We start from the raw sequence: 21,774 nt of genomic DNA, 5'->3' as shown, positions 1-21,774 counted from the left end.
ACAAATGGTAAAAGAAACAGAAATGATACTAGAGTGAAAACTGGACTTTCAGGAATAAAGGAAGAACAAGAAATTAAAAAACAAAAAAGGTTGTTTCAACTCTTAAGCATACGTACAGTTAAACTCTTTAAAATACGTACAGTTAAAATATATATATATATATGTACAGTGGTTGAGAGCAAAAATTGTAACATCATCTAGTGGAGCTTTAATGTATGTAGAGTCTGATACAGAGGGCCAACTGTACGGTGCCACTTTATACAAGGGATCTGACATCCAGAGACTTTGGTATCCACAAGGGTCCTGGGAATCAATCCCCCACAGATACAGAGGGACAACTGTAGATATATACGACACTTATAGCATTGGGGAGAGGGCTAGGATAAGGGAACCTCTATGGTTGTGACACTTTTAAATTTTACTTAAAGGGATAAAATGCTAACTTTAAGTAGATAAGTATTTTGTAATTCCTAGAGGAACCACTAAAAAAATAGCACAGACATAAACCAAAAAGCTAATAAATTAAAATAGGGCAATGTTCAACTAATCCAAAAGCAGGCAGGAAAGGGAAACAGAGGAACCAAAAAAAAAAAAGATGGGAATTTCCTGGCAGTCCAGTGGTTAGGACTCCATGCTTTACTACCAAGGGCACGGATTCAATCACTGGTCAGGGAACTGACCCTGCAAACCAAGCTGTGAGGCACGGCCAAAAAAGAAAAAAAAAAAAATTATATTAAGTGTAAATAGCCTAAATTCACTGTCAGAAGACTGGCTTTTTAAAAAAACAAAACAAGGAACCCCTTTAAAATATATACTAGGGACTTCCATAGAGGTCCAGTGGTTAAGACTCTGCGCTCCCACCGCAGGAGGCACGGGTTCGATCCCTGGATGGGGTAAGATCCCGCATGCCATGCAGCACGGCAAAAAAAAAAAAAATATATATATATATATATATATATATGACATAGTACAAACTAAAAGGAAAAGGGTGGAAAAAGATACACCATGCTAACACTATTCAAAAAGAAAGACGCTGAACTGGTTATATTAATATCAAACAGCAGATTTTAAGCAAAGAATATTACCAGAGTAAAGAAGGTCATTTCATAATGATAAAGGGGTCAAATAATCAAAAGACCAACAACCATAAATGTTTATGAACCTAATAACAGAGCCACAAAATATATAAGGCATAAACATACAGTACTGCAAGGAGACAGAGAACAAATCTATAACAATAGTTGTAGATTTCAACACTCCTCTCTTAGTAATCAACAGAACAAGTAGATGGAAAATCCGCAAGGATATAGAAGACTTTAAGAACACTATCAACGACAGTTAATCACATTTATGGAACACTCTACCCAACAGCAGCAGACTCTTATTTCCTAGTACACATGGAATATTCACCTAAACAGACAATGCTTTGGGTCATAAAACAAATCTCAAATGACTTCATTTTTTAAACATTTTTAGTCATACCCAGTATGTTCTCTGACATATGAAGTTAAATTAGAAACCAATTTTTACGATAGTCAAGACGTGGAAGCAACCTAAGTGTCCATCAACAGAGGAATGGATAAAGAACATGTGGTATATATACACAACGGAATATTACTCAGCCATAAAACCACAATGAAACAATGCCATTTGCAGCAACATGGATGAACCTAGAGGAAATCATACTAAGTGAAGTTAAGTCAGACAGAGAAAGACAAATATTATATGATATCATTTATATGTGGAATCTAAAAAAATAGTAAAAATGAACTTATTTACAAAACAGAAACAGACTCACAGACATAGAAAACAAACTTATGGTTACCAAAGGGGAAGGGGGGACAGGGATAAATTGGGAGTATGGGATTAACAGATACACACTACCTTTACATAAAACAGATAAACAACAAAGATTTACTGTATAGCAGAGGGAACTATATTCAATATCTTATAATAAAATATAATGGAAAAGAATCGAAAAAAAGAATTAAATAAAACTGAATCACTCTGCTGTACACCTGAAACTAACACAATATTGTAAATCAATTATACTTCAATAAGAAAAAGAAAATCCAGCTTGGAAAAGGAAAACATAAAATAATCTCTATTTGCCAGGCAACATGATTACCTATGTAGAAAATCCCAAGAAATCTACAAAAAAAAAAAAAATCTATTAGACTAACACTTGAGTTTAACAAGGTCACAAAGATCAATACACAAAAATCAATTATATTTCTATTATAACAATAAATAACTGGAAATGCAAATTTAAAAAATAAGTACTAATTGTAATAGCACCAAAAATCATCAAATACTTAGGTACAAATGTAATAATATGAAAAAGACCAGTAGGCCAAAAACAATAAAACACTGATGAAAGAGATCAAAGACTTGAATTAATGGAGAGACAAAATGTGCTCATTGATTAGACAGTTAAGAGAGTGAAACACAAGCCACAGACCAGGAGAAAATACATGCACATCACATAGGCAACAAAGCACTTAAATTCCAAACCAAAATGAAATATCCCTTTATGCTTATTAGGATAGCAAAAAACAAAACAAAACAAAAAAGTCAATGGTCAGCATAACAATTCACAGTGAAATATTAGCATCAGTCCCATTAAATTTAGAAAGTGCACTAAGATGCTCCTCATTTCAACTAGTATTTAACATTGTTTTAGAGGTGGTAGACAGTGCAATTTGAAAAGAAACAAAAAGGAGGTATAAATATAAGAAAAGCAGATGTATGTATATGCTTCATGTTTGAAGCTGATGAAATGTTATTCCTAGAAATTCCAACCCAATCAAAAAATAAGCTATTAGAAACTATTAGAAAAGAGAAGAGGTGGCTAAATACAAAATTAATTTTTAAAATCCATGAGCTCTCCACTAGAAGCTCCATGACAGCAGACATTTTCATACACAAATTATTTAACGATGCAGTAAGATTTCATGCTATAAGGGAAAAGATTCATAAAACCAATTATGCACTATCCAATTTTATAAAAAAATATGTACGTTTCTACACATGTAAGTACTCCTCATGAATATACACACAAAGCTGGTTATCAAAGGAGAGTGACCAAAATATTAATGTTATCTTCTGAGTTTTCTAAATTTTCTATATTTCTTTCCTGATAAAGAGAAAAAGCAAAAATAAAATTTGAAGTTCTTACTAGACTTTCAAAAGTGTTATTTTAGGGGCTTCCCTGGTGGCGCAGTGGTTGGGAGTCTTCCTGCCAATGCAGGGGACACGGGTTCGTGCCCCGGTCCGGGAGGATCCCACATGCCGTGGAGCGGCTGGGCCTGTGAGCCATGGCCGCTGAGCCTGCGCGACCGGAGCCTGTGCTCCGCAGCTGGAGAGGCCGCAACAGTGAGAGGCCCGCGTATCGCAAAAAAAAAAAAAAAAAAGTGTTATTTTAAAAATTCAAAGCTTTTTTCCTAACCTAGTTATCCAAATCAGAGATTAATGAATGTCAAGACCTCAGAAAGAGGTTGGCAAACTATGGCCAGCCACAGACTGTTTTTACAAATAAAGGTTTATTCAAGCACAGCCATACTCATTTGTCTACTTATTGTCTCCAGCTGCTATCATGTTACAGTGGCAGAGTTGAGTAGTTGCAGCAGAGACAGTGTGGCCCACAAAGACTAAAATATTTACTATACAGCACTTTAAGAGAAAAGTCTGCCAATCCCTTGCGCATTAGATCATCTAGTCCAATCTACACTTTACAGGTGAGTAAACTAATAAGCCCCACAGAGGAATGACGCCTCTAAGGTCAAATTCAAGCTAAGAAGCAATAAAAAAAATTCCATTCCCACTTGGCCAGAAAACTCTGAAGAGAGACATCTGCCTCCCAATTTAGGAGCTAAACCTCAGGCTTTCATATTATAAATAAGTGTATTTACCAATAAATGATGAGGAAAGGATTTTGGGCCTAGTCTATATCCAAAAATACCCGCTAAAGGTCTGAGTAAACTTCGGTAAGTTCCAGAAAAAGTCAGTTTAAAAGCCACATAAACACGGATTAGGGAAGGTCTAAGAACAATAGTAATGAGAGTATAACCTGGTTCAGCCTATGAAATGTAACCCAACCACCCTACTCTTAGGAATCCACCTTATAGAAACACCAGGCTGGGCGACTAAAGATACATCTCTAGCACACTTACAACAGCACTGTCTGTAAAAGCAAAAAGGGACTAAAATTCCAATAGGGTTAGTTTTTCAAGGCAAATAAACTTTAACAGCAAATGCAGTTTTGCATTAATAAAGGGAAAAAAAGGCCACTTCACATCTTTAATTTACTTGGACCCTGTAGCATTTGAGTTTGTGTCCCCTGCCATAAACAAGCTCCCATTGTTAGGTTTCTCCTGAAATGCAGGGAGATTTTATAACTCAAGCTGTTTAGGCAATTAAGGATAATAATATATCTGGATAAAGGCAATCTTCCAAGTTTACAGAGAATCAGAAATTTGAGGCATTTCACCCAGACAATTCAAGCTAAAGAGTTCAAATATGTATCTGAAATTACAGTAAAATCACTTTTTAATTTTTTAATTATTTGCATAACATTGTGAAAGCAGATTATGGTCATAAGTTGGAGAAAAGGGTAATTTACTAAGACTGCAAAGAGTGTGTGAAATAATTTTGATGTCTAGAAAAACAGGGAAAACTGCGCTGATGGGAAGGGCTAAAATTTTATTAGCTACTTTAAATGCTGGACTATTTCCTCAGACAAGTCTCAATATAGCTATGCAAGCATTAGAAGGAAAAAGGACAAGAAGAGAAATTCCACACAGATTAATATGTGCGTTTCTGAAATGCTTTTTAAGTTCCATAAATAGAATACACTATAAACAGACCTCAAAGGAGGCAATGTTAACATCCTGAAACCAAGCAGGAAGCCATAGCAGCAAAATGTAGAAATTGCACCTACTGAACACTGTCATTCAGTATGAATCACTTGGCCATGCAGTCTCCCAAGTGTGTGAATTCTAGAACACATCCATGAGTAGAGAAGAGTGTAAGCATGAGCTTTCTTAGCAAATCTTCTGAGGTTCCATAATTGCAATTTAACATTGGTTAAGTAACAAAAGAATTCCACTCAAAAAGTGATGTCTTTTCCTTGAAAACTACTGAAGTAATTAAATCATTTGTCCAGAGACTCCTGAGAAAGAGGTTTTATATCGAACTCAGACAACTGAAACAACACACCAGTATGTGACAATTCAGTTCACATACCAACTTTTACAATACAGGAATTCCCTGAGTTATCAAACTAAATTTCTCACCTAAAAGTCTCTGAATTTTAATTCTTTCCCTTTTGTCCTGCATCTATGACTTAGCTTAATTTTATCAGGACCATGGCAGATTTTCTAAAACTGAAGGTTAGCTGACTACCTCTTCCCCTACCCCAGAGAACAACAAATGATGCCATCGTCGCAAAGATGAGCCCAAGTCTCACTGCAGAAATTCAACACCATCACATCCACAAATAACGCTGGGCTGACAGGCTTAACAGAGAAGAACCACAGCCAACTGCTGGGGCTACCCAGGCCGCGCAGGATTCAGAGCAAATAAAAGGCTAGAGGAAAAGGGATGCTAGGTAAATTCTCACAGTTTAGCAGAAGCAGACTGGCGACAGTAACACGGTCAGCCCAAGAGAACTTTCTGTGATGATATGAAGTGACCCAAATGTTCTACATCACACATGGCTACTGGGCACTGGAAATGTAGCTAGTGTCAATGAAGAACTGAAGTTTGAATTTTACTCAATTTAAATTTAAATAGCCCCACGTGGCTAGTGGCTGCCATACTGGACAGGGCAGAACTAAGGGTGAAAAGAATCTAGAGAAATTTTTTTTGACTCATACACTCAGTTCAACAATTACCTGTGCTGCCTACTGCATGCTAGAGACTGAGCGGCACGAAGGAGAGGGAGATGAATGAAGAGTCTCCCTGCCCTAAGACAGGTTCGGGTGAAGTAGACAGACAGATAATTAGAGTCCATTTCAGTACGATGTCTTAACAAATAAAGATATAATGATGAAGGGGTCAAATAATCCTTCCTAAATGTTTAGTACTTAATAACAGAGCCTCAGAATACATGAAGACTAACAGAACTCCAAAGAGAAATAGGCAAATCCATGACAATATTTGTAGACTTCAACAATTCTCTCTTGGTGATCAATAGAACAAGCAGGTAGAAAATCAGCAAGGATACAGAAGACGTTCATAATGCAACCAACTTGACCTAACTGACACTTATGGAACACTCTACCCACCCGCAGCAGAATACACCTTCTTTCCAAGTACACTTGGAACGTTCACCTAGACAGACAACATTTTGGGGCACAAAACAAACCTCTAAAAATGTTTTACAGAATTAAAGTCATACAAAGTATGCTTTCTGAACACAATGAAATTAAATTAGAAATCAGTAACAGAAAGAAAGAAACCTAGAACACCTTGAAATATTTGGAAACTAAACATATAAATGCACATGGTCCTGGGGGGTTAGGGAGAGGTAAAGGAACTTAGTCTCACCTAAGGAAAAGGGAATGGTGACCAGAGAAGACAAGCTGGAGAAGGTGATGGATGCGTGACCAGGAGTTAGTCATCACAGCAGTGAATAACTATGAGGTGTTTTTTTTTTTAAATAAATTTATTTATTTTTGGCTGTGTTGGGTCTTCATTGCCGCACGCAGGCTTTCTCTAGTTGCGGCGAGCGGGGGCTACTCTTTGTTGCGGTGCGTGGGCTTCTCACTGCGGTGGCTTCTCTTGTTGTGGAGCAAGGGCTCTAGGCGAGCGGGCTTCAGTAGTTGTGGTGTGCGGGCTCAGTAGTTGTGGCTCCCAGGCTCTAGAGCACAGGCTCAGTAGTTGTGGCACACGGGCTTAGTTGTTCCGTGGCATGTGGGATCTTCCCAGACCAGGGATCGAACCCGTGTCCCCTGCATTGGAAGGTGGATTCTCAACCACTGCACCACCAGGGAAGTCCCACTACGAGGTGTTTGAGGGGAACTTTTACAAAGAATTCAGCATTACTTGACAATCAAATTCAAGGTGAAGAGAAATAAGTTGTGAATAAAGAGAGAAATAAAGGAGATTTAGAAGTCAATTCAACCTTGACCACATCCCAACTAACCAATCTATCACTAAGATGTGACATCCTAAATACTAAATTATTTTTTGAATATTTCTCTCCAAGGTACAAAATCTGTCACCTGGTCTACTTCAACAGCCTAATTCCCTTCATCAATTCTTATCCCACTCCAATTCATTATCTATTCTATAGCCAGAGGGACTTTTTTTTAAAAAACACCAACCTGATCACAGCACTGCTGGCTTTGACATCCTTCATGGTTTTCCCTCCACTCCATTGCATGTGGTGATCCTATGGCCTAGAATCCTCTTTCCCCTCCCCTCTGCCGGCTACTTCCATTTGGAGCTCACCTGTCACCTCTTCAGGGAGGCCTTTTCTGACACTCCCCGCCCCACGCCCATGAAGTCATTCTTACTTGCCCCTTTTGGAAGCACTTCTCTCACTGTTACACTGGCTACCTTCCCTGCTGTTTCAGGGCAGGGGCCATGTCTGCTTTATTCCTGGCTGCATCCCAAAGAGTGCCTGGAACATAGTAGGTTCTCAACAGGTATTTTTAAAATAAGTGAACAAATAAATGAAGCAACAGAAGATGAGGCTGGTAGAGGAAGCAAAAGCCAGGTCAGAACTATCCACCTACACTAAAGCACATAATCATTTTCCCACAGATTTTTAAGAAAGGGCATAACATGGTCAGATTTGTCTCAGAGCAGAGCAGTATGTACGTGGAAGATGGATATGAGAGATGAATGGACAAAAGGAGGCCAGGCGGGCAGGCAGGCTGTTTCCTTAAGAAGCCAAGTAAGGGATAAAGAAGGCCTGATTTAGGTAACCATTAGCATGGATGGACAAGAGAGCTGAAATATATTTAAGAGATATGTAAGATGTAAACTTCACAGGGCCTGGTGACAAGCCTGCACATGGAGGGTGAGGCACAGGGAGGAGTCTGGTACTTCCTCACTTCTGACTTGGGCAATTCAGTGGGCAGTGCCATTATTCACTGAACAAGGAAATGGGAGGTTAGGAGCAGTCTCTAAAGCATGAATTCTATTTGGAACATGTTGAACTGGATGTGCCTACAGGACTTCTAAGTGGAGGGGTTCAAGAAGTATTCACTCATCCATTAGTTAAAACACAGGAAGGAAACCATGACTACAGAGATTTGGGTGTCAGAGGTCATGAAAGCATTAAATTTTATTAGTCAAAAAATGCAAATTCAAACAAGAGAAACAAGAGGGCTTTTAACCCACTGGATGCAAAGATGGTTTATAAATAACTGGTGCTGGTGAAATGGGCACTTTCATACACTGCTGGTGGAAATATATCTATAATATTTATAATATAATGACACATATTGTATTAGTATAATATGTATATTATACATTACCTAATATATATGTTATATAATATTTATAATTATTAGTATTACATAGTAAAAGCCTTAAAAAAAACCAGTAATGTGAACCAAGATTTATCTAAAGGTTTAGTCACTACAGGTAATCACAGCAAACGTAAACAGTCGGCCCTCCATATCCACAGGTTTGGCATCCAAGGATTTCGAGGGCCAACTGTACAACACCATTTTATATAAGAGTCTTGAGCACCAGCAGATTTAGGTATCATGGGGGGGGGGGTCCAGCCGCCAACTGCCTGCAGATACCAAGGAATGACTGTACAGCACAGCTTAACTACTTGGTAAAGCCTTAGGATGGGATCTTATGTAGCTATGAAAAGTTATTATACCAGCCCCCTCCTATTCCAATAAATCCTATACACCAAAGCCAGATTATTTTTCAAAAAGCTCAGCTTTTTTTTTTTTTTTTGGCGGCACCACATGACATGCGGGTCTTAGTTCCCCGACCAGGGATCGAACCCATGCCCCCTGCAGTGGAAGCGTGGAGCCCTAACCACTGGACCGGCAGGGAATTCCCAAAAAGCTCAGCTTTATCATGACATACGCCACTTTTAAAACATTCAATGACTACACACTGCCTACTAAGTTCAAATTCCTCAGACTGGCATTTATTCAAATTGGACCAAAACATAATCTCCACTTCTCTACAGTCTCGCCTCCTCCACACTCAGACATCAAGTACGCAGTCCCTGAACGTTCACCTTCCTGTCATCTGTTACCTTTCACCTCCTCCTTTCTCTTTCTGTTCAATCTCCACCTGGAGAAATCCTACCCAATCTTCAAGGAATATCTCAAATTCAACCTTGTTCTTGACACCATTTCTGATCTCCCAAATATATAGAATATGATCTCTCTCCCTAATTTGTTTTTCTTACAGCACTTACCACAGCCTGCCCTATATTATTTTATATTTATGCACTGTTTTATTATTCCCTCTTGAAAGAATAAAGACCTGAGAGTAGGGACCATTTCTTATCCATCACTGGATCTCTGTGAAGGTTTTAACACAGTACCTTGCACGCTGAATAAGTATTAGATAAGTTATTTTTTAACCGTTTTGTAAAGAAATACTTAATGAGACTTCACTTTATATATGATAAATATGTAACATGAGCTAATATCCTTTTCCTCTCAACACTTGGTGAATTGACAACAAAGAAGTACAAAAGGTAAAAACATACTAGAACAAAGAGAAAAGAACCACAATGAGGTATCACCTCACACCTGTTATTATGGCTATTATCAAAAAGACAAGAAATAACAAGTGTTGGCGAGGATGTGGAAAAAAGGAAACCCTTATGCACTGCTGGTAGGAATGTAAATTGGTGCAGCCACTATGGAAAACAGTATGAAAGTTCCTCAAAAAATGAAAAATAGAATTACCATATGATCCAGCAATTCCACTTCTGGATATATCCAAAGGAAAAGATATCACTATCTCAAAAAGACATCTAGGGGCTTCCCTGGTGGCACAGTGGTTGAGAGTCCGCCTGCCGATGCAGGGGACACGGGTTCGTGCCCCGGTCCGGGAAGATCCCACATGCCACGGAGCGGCTGGGCCCGTGAGCCATGGCCGCTGAGCCTGCGTGTCCGGAGCCTGTGCTCCGCAACAGGAGAGGCCACAACAGTGAGAGGCCCGCGTACCGCAAAAAAAAATAAAGACATCTATACCCGCCATGTTTACTGAAACATTATTTACAATAACCAAGACATGAAACAACCTAAGTATCCATTGATGGATGAATGGATTAAAAAAATGTGGTGTATACACATACACACACACACACACACACACACACACAATATACATATATGGAATATGATTCAGCCATAAAAAAGAAGAAAATCCTGCCATTTGTGACAACATGGATGGACCCTTAGGGCATTATGCTAAGTGAAATAAGTCAGACAGAAAAAGACAAATACCGTATGATCTCACTTATATATGGAACCTAAAAAACAAGCCAACAAGCAAGCTCATAGATACAGAGAACAGACTGATGGCTGCCAGAAGCAGGGGATAGGGGGTGGGCAAAATGGGTGAAGGGGGTGAAAAGCTATAAACTTCCAGTTATAATATCAATACAAATAAGTTATGGGGATGTACTGTACAACATGGTAACTATAGTTAAGAGTGCTATATTGTATATGTGAAAGTTGCTAAGAGAGCAGATCTCAAAAGTTCTCATCACAAGAAAAAGAACATGTTTTTGTAACTATGTATGTTGACAGGTGTTAACTAGACTTACTGTGGTGATCATTCGGCAATGTATATATATATCAAACCATTATGCTGTACACCTGCAACTAAGATAATGTTGTATGTCAATTACACCACACTTAAAAAAAAAAAAAGTTGGCTCAGGGTTCGTAACAGAGAAATTCAGTGAAGTGTGCCTACTCCAAGGTGTGAGCCCTAGTCACCCTCCCTCATCTGGCTTCCCAGGATATTGGTCACGTGCCCTCGGACCCCTACTACCAGCCCCAGGAAAAAGATTTACGAAATCTTTCCTTAAGAAACCAAATAGACTCACAGGAGAAAAAAAAAAAAAAGAGTGAAAGAGAAAACAAAAATTCACAAAAACAAAAATTGATACCTGGGGTTCCACTGCCCAATTACTCTGCAGTGAAACCCACCAGCTGACAACCCATGGCCACCCACAAAGTGCTACCCAGTGCTTCACTCCTAAATATGAACAGTTGAGGATCACGAGGCACTTGAAAAAAGTCTCCAATATCAAAGAGAAAAAACTAAAACCTAAGAAAGGAATCTGAGAAAACAAAAGAAACAGAAGAAATCTTCAAAAAAAAAAAACTATAATAAATATCCTTAGAGAGATAAGTCAGGATGTTGCATCCAAGAAGAGAATGCTCTGAAAAAGGAACAGAGAAAAGAGCTTTGGGAAATTATATATCATAAATAATTATTATGTTAGCTGAACTTTCCAAATTCAATAATAAGAAAACCACCCAATTAAAAACTGGGCAAAGGGAGTTCCCTGGTGGTCCAGTGGATAACACTGCACTCCCAATGCAGGGGGCCTGGGTTCAATCCCTGGTCAGGGAACTATATCCTGCATGCATGCTGCAACTAATTAGTCCACATGCTGCCACTAAAGATCCCGTATGCCATAAGTAAGACCCAGCACAGCCTAAATAAATAAATATTTTTTAAACGGGCAAAATATTTCAACAGACACTTCACCAATGATTTTCTTCACAGACAGCAAATAAGCACGTGAAGAGATACTCAGCATTACTAATCATTAGGGATAATTGACTGATAAAGATACAGTGATATGGGAAAACCTTGCCGTATATCAGGGAAAAACAGTTTGTTCAGTGTCATCCTAGTTATAACTTTTAAAAAATGTGTAGATAAAAGCAGGTTACAGTAAGTGGAATTATATATATATATATATATATATATATACACACACACACACACAGAAACATGTCTAGTGAGTATCTTTGGTTGGTGGGATTACAGATGATTCTCATTTTCATCTTTATATTATATGTATTTTCCCAAAGGAGTAAATCTACACTATTTTTAAATTTTTCATTGCAATTTTTAAAAACAACTTGAGAATAAATGAGATCTCAGGGGAAGGAGGGAGACAGTGAGGGGGCCAGGGGCTGGTTTGAAAACCTGGAAACCTGGTGTTTAAGGAACAGGCAGAGGAAAATGGCATGGAGGAGAGGAACTACCAAAGAGCTGAAATTATCAAGAGCACTATTTCTACTTTAACTGACCCCTGTAAATAACTAAAGTAAATGTATTATTTATTATAGTTCTAGAATAAATCAGATGTTAGGTAAACTGAATGTTTTGAATGGGTAAATTAAACATTTAGTAATTCTTTTAAAGGGGGGAAAATAAAGCTCTATTTTCAGGTACATTTTTATTTAATGTGGTCCTTAAAATATTTTTATACCTTGTGAGTCAGTTGACAGCTTTCGACAGAATAAAATACTACCTCACTACATTGTAAGGTCCCTATATCCCTACAGAGTATCCACTTTCAGTTCAGGAACAAATCCACAGACAATAATAGCTACTATTTATTGAATCTTTACTATATATATGCCAGGCACTGTTCTAGGCACTTCACATGCATTAACCCATTCAGCCCTCACAACATCCTGAATTCAGTACTATGATATCTCCATTTTACAAAGGAGGAAAGTGAGGTACAAAGAGCTGAGCAAAATGCCCATCATCACAGAGCCCAGATTCAAACCTATGAGGACTGGTTCCAGATCCTTCACTCTTTAAAACTCTGTGCTACATGCTACCTCCCTAGATCCCTGACATTCATAAAAGATTTATCTAAAATCCTGAGACTCTCACGTATCATGACAGCCTAAAATTTTGCGGTGGGCTGACATATGTGGGTGCCTCCGAAGCCTGCCAGACGCCCTCACACTGACTATGTGGGAAAACGACTCCACTTACACTGCTCCTTCTCTGACAAACCCTGGTATAAATTCTCCAAGCTGACCTAAAGCAATCCAAAAATCATAGATATTTTGGAAGATTTACAAACCAGCTCTCATTCATCCTAAGAGAACTGTTTTAAAACTACTGTAATGAACAAAATAAGTCTGGTTATAAAGATTCTACTAAAATTGTATTTGTAATAATCCAGCTATTCCACTCCTAGGATATACCCAAGAGAAATAAACACATCTTGTCCAGACAAAAACCTATACACGAAGGTTAGCAGCAGTATTATTCATAACAGCCAAAAAGTAGAAACAATTCAAATATCCATGAAGTGATGAATGGATGAGCAAAATGCGGTATATCCATATAATGGAATATTATTTAAATATAGTGCTGTTACATGCTCCAAGATCCATGAACCTTGAAAACATTATGCTAAGTGAAAGGAGCCACATATTGTATGATTCCTTTCATAAGAAAGTTCCAAAAGAGACAAATCAACAGAGAATGAAGTAATGGTTGCCAGGGGATGGAGCAGGGGAGGGAGAGAACAGGGAGTGACTGCTATGGATATGGGTTTCTTGTTGGGGTGATAAAAAACGTTCTGGAATTAGATAGGGATGATGTATTCACAACTCCGTGAATATACTAAAAACCATTGAATAATACACTTTTTTTTAAAGGGTAAATTTTATGGTACGTATACTGTATCTCAATAAAGCTGCTATTTTAAAAATGCAAAACTGTGTGTGTGTGTGTGTGTGTGTGTGTGTGTATAATTTAAAAAAAAATTTTTTTTTTGCCATGCCAACTTGTGGGATCTTAGTTCCCCAACCAGGTATTGAATCTGGGCCCTCGTCAGTGAGAGCTCAGAGTCCTAACCCCTGGACCACCAGGGAATTCCCAATTTTTTGGTATTTTTTAAATGTAATTTTTATTAAATACTTCTCAAAAATAATTCAGTAATTTAGATGTCCAATGTTAGCTCTTACTGTTACTATTTTTAAAAATCAACCAGCAATCAAAAAATACTTGAGGAATGTAACTTAGTATCTAGAAAAATATACAGAATAATCTGATACATACCAGTATACCAAACAATTAAAACGTTATATTTAGCTATATGCATTTTAATACTATCTGCATTTTACTGTCTATCTTTTAAAGTGCATTTTGTAAGTTTTTTTTTTAAGAAATGTTCTGTCTCCTGAAGCTTATCATTTTAAAGAACTGAAAGCATGAAAAAAATTAGAATAATGAGGGTCAGTGCTAAACTAGTGCTAAATTACGAAGATGAGGCTATAACTGCTATAAGAGGCATTCAAAGAGAAGAGAGGACTTCCCTGGCGGTCCAGTGATTAAGACCCCGCGCTTCTACTACAGGGGGCGCGGGTTCGATCTCTGGTCGGGGAACTAAGATCCCACATGCCAAGCGGTGCAGCCAAAAAGAAAAAAGAGAGAGAGAGAGAGAAGAGACCAAGGTGAGCAACAGAACTCTGGGAAGACTTCTAGGAAGAGATCCCCAGAGCATGGCTACGGACCAGGGAGGGAGCAATCTAACCAATGCAAAGAGGGCATCTACTAGGATTTGCTCCTGTCTGTGTCACCCAGACTACCAGTCTGCCACCACTACCACCACCTTCTCACCCCTGGCACCCCCCCACCAAGGATCTGCAGTCACAGGGAGGACATGGGGTCTTGAAGAGGGAGGAAAGGCAGACCTAACGGAACAGACCAGAGCTCCTGGCCTTAATATCCTCATTCCTGCTGCACACCCACATTTCAATACCCAGCTCCACTTCCAAATATACACCAGAAGAGTACTGAGCCTGAGCTGTACACAGACCATCTATTATTGCATACCTCAGACACACCTCTCTAATACCCACAGGTCATGTTGTCCAACTTTTTAATAACTCTTTGGGGCCCGCATTTTCTTTCTTTTAATTCTCATGTTTAACCTCTTCAGGTACCAATACCTGAAAACAGATCTCATTAATTTCCCTTATAATCTTAAATTCCTGTACCTACTGAAAGCATTGCCACTCTTACAGAGGCATATCTGATGCATTCCTCTGTCTACACTTCTGATGCTGGAGAATTCTGAAGTACCTCCTGAATTGATCTTCCCATCCAGGGCTACAAAACCCATCCAGATCCCCACCAGTTATCTGTCCTCTTCCAATCCATCCTGCAGAACAGAAGTAATGCTAAACTTCCTGATGTCCCCCTGAAATCATATCCCGCTTGTTTCCCGATCTTCTGATTGATCCCCAATACCCACACATGAAATAGACCGGAAATAGACAGGAGGGTGGGAGGGGAGGAGACTTCAGAAATCACCTCTTCCATTAATTCTCTCAATTTGTGGGGGAAAGAACTGGCTGCATCAGTGATTTAACAGTATCCACGATTTGATTTGGTTTTGTTTCATGCTCCCACATGGTGCTGATAGGAATACAGCAAATCCCTTGGGTGTTCCAGGAGTGAAAAATGACTGAGGATCACTGATCTACCCCAATTGTTATCCTACAAATGAGGGAGATGCTATAGCCTGGTTCTCTAAGTACTGCCCAACAATGGTGCTTTATTTTTTTATTTCCTATTCACATACTCAGGCTCTTGCTAAAGCAGGTTACTTAAGCCTGCCTGCACCTTAGAATCAGTGCCTTGCTTCATGCTGCTCCCTCCCTTCTTCTGTCCATCCTCAGTAGCCACATGTCCATCCTCACTAGCCACATGTCCATCCAGGAAGCATACACCCACACCAACTCCCCCAAATAGGGTATGATCTCGCCCTCCTTTAAATCTCCACTGCACTTCGTACCTCACTTGTAGCAATCAGGAATTCCAAGCACAATGAAAAGATACTTGGTTGACACCAGTGAGAATAAATACTGCCAGCAGGTAACAAATTCTGCTTCAGATCAATCTACAGTTCATTCATGGCACCTACGCCACCCATCTCCACTGTCATAATCCTTAGAGCACAGGTCCCCAACCTTTTTGGCACCAGGGCTTCATGGAAGACAATTTTTCCATGCACGGGGGTGGGGGGAGGGGTGATGGTTCAGGCGGTAATGTGAGCGATGGGGAGCGGCGGATGAAGCTTCACTCCTCGCGCTCACCTCCTGCCGTGCAGGCCGGTTCCTAACAGGCTGCGGACCAGTACCGGACCCCTGCCTTAGAGGACATAAATCACTAACTCTCCCAGGGCAACACCAGCGCTTTTGCTTTCTGAAGTCATCAGAAGCTCCAAATTTCAAAATACCACCTAGGGGCTTCCCTGGTGGCGCAGTGGTTGAGAGTCCGCCTGCCGATGCAGGGGACGCGGGTTCGTGCCCCGGTCTGGGAAGATCCCACGTGCCGCGGAGCGGCTGCGCCCGTGAGCCATGGCCGCTGAGCCTGCGCGTCCGAAGCCTGTGCTCCGCAACGGGAGAGGCCACACCAGTGAGAGGCCCGCGTACCGCAAAACAACAACAACAAAAAAAATCAAAATACCACCTAGGTATTCTCAGATGTTCCACACAAGTTAAATGCAAGAACTATTCTGTTTAAAGTCTAATTTAATTTTTTTGAATTAGAAAATGCTTGATTTCAAGGTGCTGTCAGAACTTTACCAAATGCCTATTCAAAAGATTTTCTACACAATCCTTCTTAATGTACTGGCAAACTATGTCATAAAACCTACAGGCTGAAATAACTCTAAATTTTAACAATAAAAATAAAAGCCTCATTCAACCAAATGCCTTGAATTTAAGCAAAACTAGATGATTTCAATTTTGTATTAACAAATTGTTATACCTATAATAATATCTGTCATGTGAGTACCTTACGTACCCATTTAAAATTTCTCTCCATTAAAAGGAAAACATTTCACCTCCAGTGAATAAACATTTTTAAATATATGGTTTTAGAAAATTAAGCTAGTAACATCAACCAATGTCTTCGCATCAACAGGTATATTACCTACAAAGTACTCAACATATGAATAGATGAATGAGTAATTTCTTATACTAGGAATTCAATATTTAGTACTTAAGCCAACATTCTAGTTTACAAAGCTTAATAATCTTCTCTAAATTACCAATAAAGTATATTCCTCTCTGAGCCCTGACAATACAGCTGGATTCAAATCCACCAAACATATTTATTTATGAGCTTGGGGATATCAAACCATCTAGAACATTTTTCCTTCCAAAGCACATACATTTTTCCTTCCAAAGCACATACATTTACCTAGAAGTACAGACAATAAAACTAATTAAACAGGTGCTTAGCCTAAACAACTCACTGTCATGCATTGTTCTAGGCAAGCAGACGTATTCTAAAAGTTTAGAACGCAAAATGTATCATCTCTTCTACCATAATCTTGAGAAATAATGTTTCAAAAAGTAAAACATCTAACACGTTAACACCACATCCAATAAAGGAAGGAAAATGCCTGGCAAGCAATATGAAACAGCAGCTCAAAACACACTAACTCTGCTGCTAAAAACATTCCCTGGTCAATGTATCAAAATCTAATTAGACCAATATTTAGTTTCCCAAATCCAAAATATTTAGGAATTATGGCACCCACAGTAGAATTAGCACAACTTCATCTATTACAAGTTCTCACCTACTAACAATCATCTGTCCAACCAATCTCTGATGAGCACCGGCTGTGTGAGACACGCTGTACTAGGAAATGCAGGTGGTGTAAGATTAATATAAGCATATATAATCCATAATTTCACATAAAGATAGGACAAGCATACACAAGGTGCACTACGAATGCCATCAGAAAAAACGAAATGTCATGGAAGTACATAAAGATATAAGCATCTTTTTAAAAAAGGAAACCTAACCACAAACTGTAATTTAACTCAGCATATACACGGCTCTCAACCCTAAATATTATTTTCTAGGCCTTCAAAGAGGAGTTAAAGTTAGCTGAACCACCCTGCCAAAACACCTTAGCTCTGTCTCATCTGAGAAAACTTCCTCCAATAGTGTAATTTACTCTCCACGGGTCTTTCCATTCTGGGCTCTTGGTAGAAAAGACCACATGTGATTTCTTAAAGTAAAAACTATTACTATAAAAGATGTACTAAAATTAAGTTGGCAAGAAATGAAGAATGGTGTGTAGTCCCTTCTACATACGGGACACAAACACTTGACATTTGATTCATTCCCTTCATTCTCCTGCCAGCTCTCCCCACACCCGACCCCAAAGACAGGCAGATATTCTGTCAGGCAAAAGAAATTACCTTCTTCATGTGCTGTTAGGACAATCTAAACAGGTTTACATCTGACTTAATACTCATACTCCTCCAATGAGTATTTAGGTATTTATAAAAAAACAGACACACTTAAATTTAACCACTTCTACTATCCTAGTCTCTTTTAAAAACAAGTGACACACCTTTATCACTTTGTTAAGATCCTATTCTCTCACGAACTTTACTTTTTAAATGCTCTGAAAACTGGATTCTAATTTAGTTAATCCAGATTAACAAAAATATAAAGGAAAAGTCTTGTAGGTTATCGCTATAAATTACGGTTTTTTTCACAATTTAGTAAGCCGCAAGTACGTATTTAATACAAAGCCGCCATTGTGTGTGTGTATGTGTGTGTTTTTTAAATAAACAAAACGTATCTCAGCACCAGCCTAGAGGAACTCTGAGAAAATAGGAGAGGAGTCACCATGGAGAAATTCATTACAGATCAGGGAGGACTATTATCCTCAGAAACAGAATGAAAATAAAAAGTCATTTTGCAATAAATCTCCCTATACTTCTGCTGTGTGACTTGGGAGTTGGTCCAAAAGTTCATCTTCAGCAATTGCGTCTGCATGATCAACTATACGTCTCTGCAACAGGTGACAGGAAACTGCATTTCTCAGGCAAAGGCATCAAATTAGTTAAGACGCATGTTCCTGAGGTCTCTTATTTTATTTTGCATTTTACCGAAATGATTTTGAATCAGATGAAATACTAAATTTGTTTTGGTTTCCTTTGGTTTTTCTGCTTTGCTTTTTAATCGGCCATTTACCCGCAACTGTTGCACGCGCCCATTAGCACTCAAGAATAAAAACAAACACACAGGACCAGATAAGGCTCCCCTACTAACCCAACTGATCTATTTCCTTAACACACTTTTAAAACCACACAGCTCGGGGTGTGAAGAGAAGCATGTTTTGTGTGTGTTTGCATGGCACAATCTATCTAAATCCTGAATTCCCTTTTTAGGAACAGATATAGAATAAAAATCTAAAAGAAACCACATTAGAAATGCAAAGAGGTCTGCAAAAACAAGAGGCTTCTTTCATTCCAAAAAACCAAACCAAAACAAGGGGAGAAAAATGAATGCAATGGATGTGTGTGTGCCAAACTTTCAACCCTGCCCGGTGGAGACACTGCACTGGCACAAATTTTTAAGAGGAAAAAGAGGGGGTTGGTGGGGGGAGAGGGAGAGAGAGCGCGAGTGTGTGGCCTGCGAACTGCAACAATGCAATCTCCATTTTGAACAATGCGCCTCTTTCCTCTAGTAAATCTAGTTTTTTGCCACTTGATGTGCCGTCGCATTTCCCCTCTGTCTGAGGGGGGAGGAGGGGGTGGGGGGAGACCAGAGAGGGAGTGAGCGAGGGGAGAAGGGGGAGGAGGTGGGGAAGGAGTCTGCAGCAACTGGGCTGGGTGGGTACCTGGAGTGCTGCTATAGGTGCTATGGCTCCTGAAGCTGCTTTCCGTGCAATAACTGGCGTCGTCGTCGTCGTCGTCTTCCATCTCCTCCGGATAATCGGAGTCATCGTCGTCCTCTTCCATCTCATCCTCCTCGTCGTCCTCGGAATCCTGGGTCTCCTCAGCCTCGCCGTCCTCCTCCTCCTCCTCCTCCTCGGAGACCATGTCCTCCTCCTCCTCTTCCTCCTCACTCTCGTGGTCATCGTACACCACTTTGTTGACGGCCCTCCGGGCCGGGGTGGTCCGGGCCAGGTGGCCGCCGCCGCCCCCGCCCCCCGTCCTGCCGCCCCCGCCTCCTCGCCCCCCCCGGCCCGGGGCGCTGGTGCTAGGGGGGGCCGGCGGCGGCGGCGGCTTCCTCCGGCTACTGCTGCCCCCCCTGGGCGAGCTCAGCCGCGTCTTGGGCGCCACCTCAGCCTGGGCGGCGGCCCACCTGCCCCGGCTGCTGCCGCGGTGCCGCGAGCGGAGCCCCCCGATGGGTCCGGACGTAGGCGGCGGCGGCGGCGGCGGGGCCGGGGCGCAGCGCTCCGCAGCGGGAGCCGCGGGCTGCTTGGGCGGCCTGCCCCGCCGGCCCCTCATGTCGGAGCCGAGGCGGGGGGAGAAGGGAAAGCGGAGGGGGGAGGGGCGGGCGGAGGGGTGGCGGTGGGGGGCGCCGGGGCCGGGTGGGGAGGCCCGCGGGGCCGGGCGGGAGGGGCCCGGCCGGCGGAAGCGGGTGGAGGGAGAAGGCTCAATCCGAATTGCTGGGGCCCCACTCCGGATCGCCTTCAGCCGCCATCTTGTTTCTTCCCTCTCGCTCGGTGACTGGGGGAACCGACAGCGGCCGCAGGCCCGGAGCGCGGTCACGTGAGCTGCGCCGCCGACGAGCCTGGGACGGAGCGAGGCCGCACGGCGGCCGCTAGGGGGAGCGCGGCAACGCCGGGTCGGGGGCGGGGAGCCCCGGGCCCCCTCCGCTCGGAGTGGCTGGACTGCACCCGCTGGCGGCTCTGAGGAGAGGGTCGCTCCCTCGCGAAGTGCCCCGGGCCGAAGGCCTCAGGAGCCGGCTGCCGAGCCTGAACTCACAGAGCCTCCTGCCCGCATCTCCCCTTCCCCGGCTCCAAGACGAGGGCAGGGAAGCCCCCAAATTCGTCTCCCTCCTGCCTCCTTGGGGAAACTGATGCTGAAAGAGCCAGAGAGGGTGTCGGGCAGGGGGGGAGACTCCAGCGACCGAGGGGGCAGGGCAGCGCCAGCAACGGAGGGAAATTACCTGAGGGCGGGGAGACGAGCCCCCAGAAATGTGAAACTCCGAAGGCTGGGCTCTAGAGAGTCCTGAAATTGATCCCAGTGACAACTACTCGGGGGCTGTGCCAGAAGCCACGCCCAAAGCTGCCAGAACCCGAGCGAGGGTCGCTCTGAGACTCTTCGGATAAAATTCCCACCCAAAAAGCCTTCGATAAACTTCAGAGTGCAACTGCATTCCAGTCTCCTCCACCTTTTCCAGGGTCCCAGCTAGAAACTTGACCACCTCTGAAAGAACTTTTTTATTTGCTGTGGAAAGGGTAACTTCCCACCTCATACCTACTTTAAAATGTTGTATGTTTGTGTTATCGGGAAATAATTTTAATCTCTTTACCTGACAAGTAACCAAGTCTCGGCTAAACCCAGGGAACGAATCATAATGATGAAATTTTAGGCATCCCCAGACCAACGCAGGGAGACTCAACTCGCAGTGGTCTGGGGCTAAGAGCAAGGTTTTATAAACATATTAATATTTATTGAAGCACGTGACCACCAAAAAGTTATTTAAGGAAAAATAGTTAACAGGATTCTGTCCACCAAGTGGCTTATTATAATGGAGTTAGAAGGATAGAACGCGTATGTGAAATGAAAATGAACGTACAAGCATTAACTGCCAAATTCATTTATTCAATATAGTTCCATTGAGCAGCAAGCGTGGCAAACTTACATGCCTTCAGGGACCAGGTGACTAGTGAAAGTAAATCAAGTGAGCAAGGTGAGGACTTTGGCGGATGGAAATGCCTGTTTTGTTTAAAGAGCGCAACTTTGGGAATGTGGGCCTAAAATGGCCAGACCTTCGAATTTTTCAAGAGAA

The 21,774-nt window shown here is 41.3% G+C and overlaps 1 protein-coding gene across 11 annotated transcripts in view; it reads right to left on the bottom strand.

Annotated features, from left to right (window-relative positions):
- BPTF (bromodomain PHD finger transcription factor) overlaps positions 1-20,264 on the bottom strand; it is a gene marked incomplete at its 5' end in the record, with an annotated part of 139,257 nt that extends 118,993 nt beyond the window's left edge. For all 11 annotated transcript variants that reach the window (XM_082678170.1, XM_082678175.1, XM_082678180.1 and 8 more), the window contains one exon: positions 19,652-20,264. In XM_082678170.1, the coding sequence (XP_082534296.1) occupies positions 19,652-20,264 (613 nt within the window). The remainder of the gene's footprint in view (positions 1-19,651) is intronic.
- Positions 20,265-21,774: the final 1,510 nt, after the last annotated feature.

The sequence above is a fragment of the Grampus griseus genome (genome assembly GCF_964374135.1).
Source record: "Grampus griseus genome assembly, chromosome: 20".
Taxonomy (NCBI): Eukaryota; Metazoa; Chordata; class Mammalia; order Artiodactyla; family Delphinidae; genus Grampus; species Grampus griseus.
The sequence above is the reverse complement of the archived record's forward strand: the minus strand, read 5'-3'. Positions and strand labels throughout refer to the sequence as shown.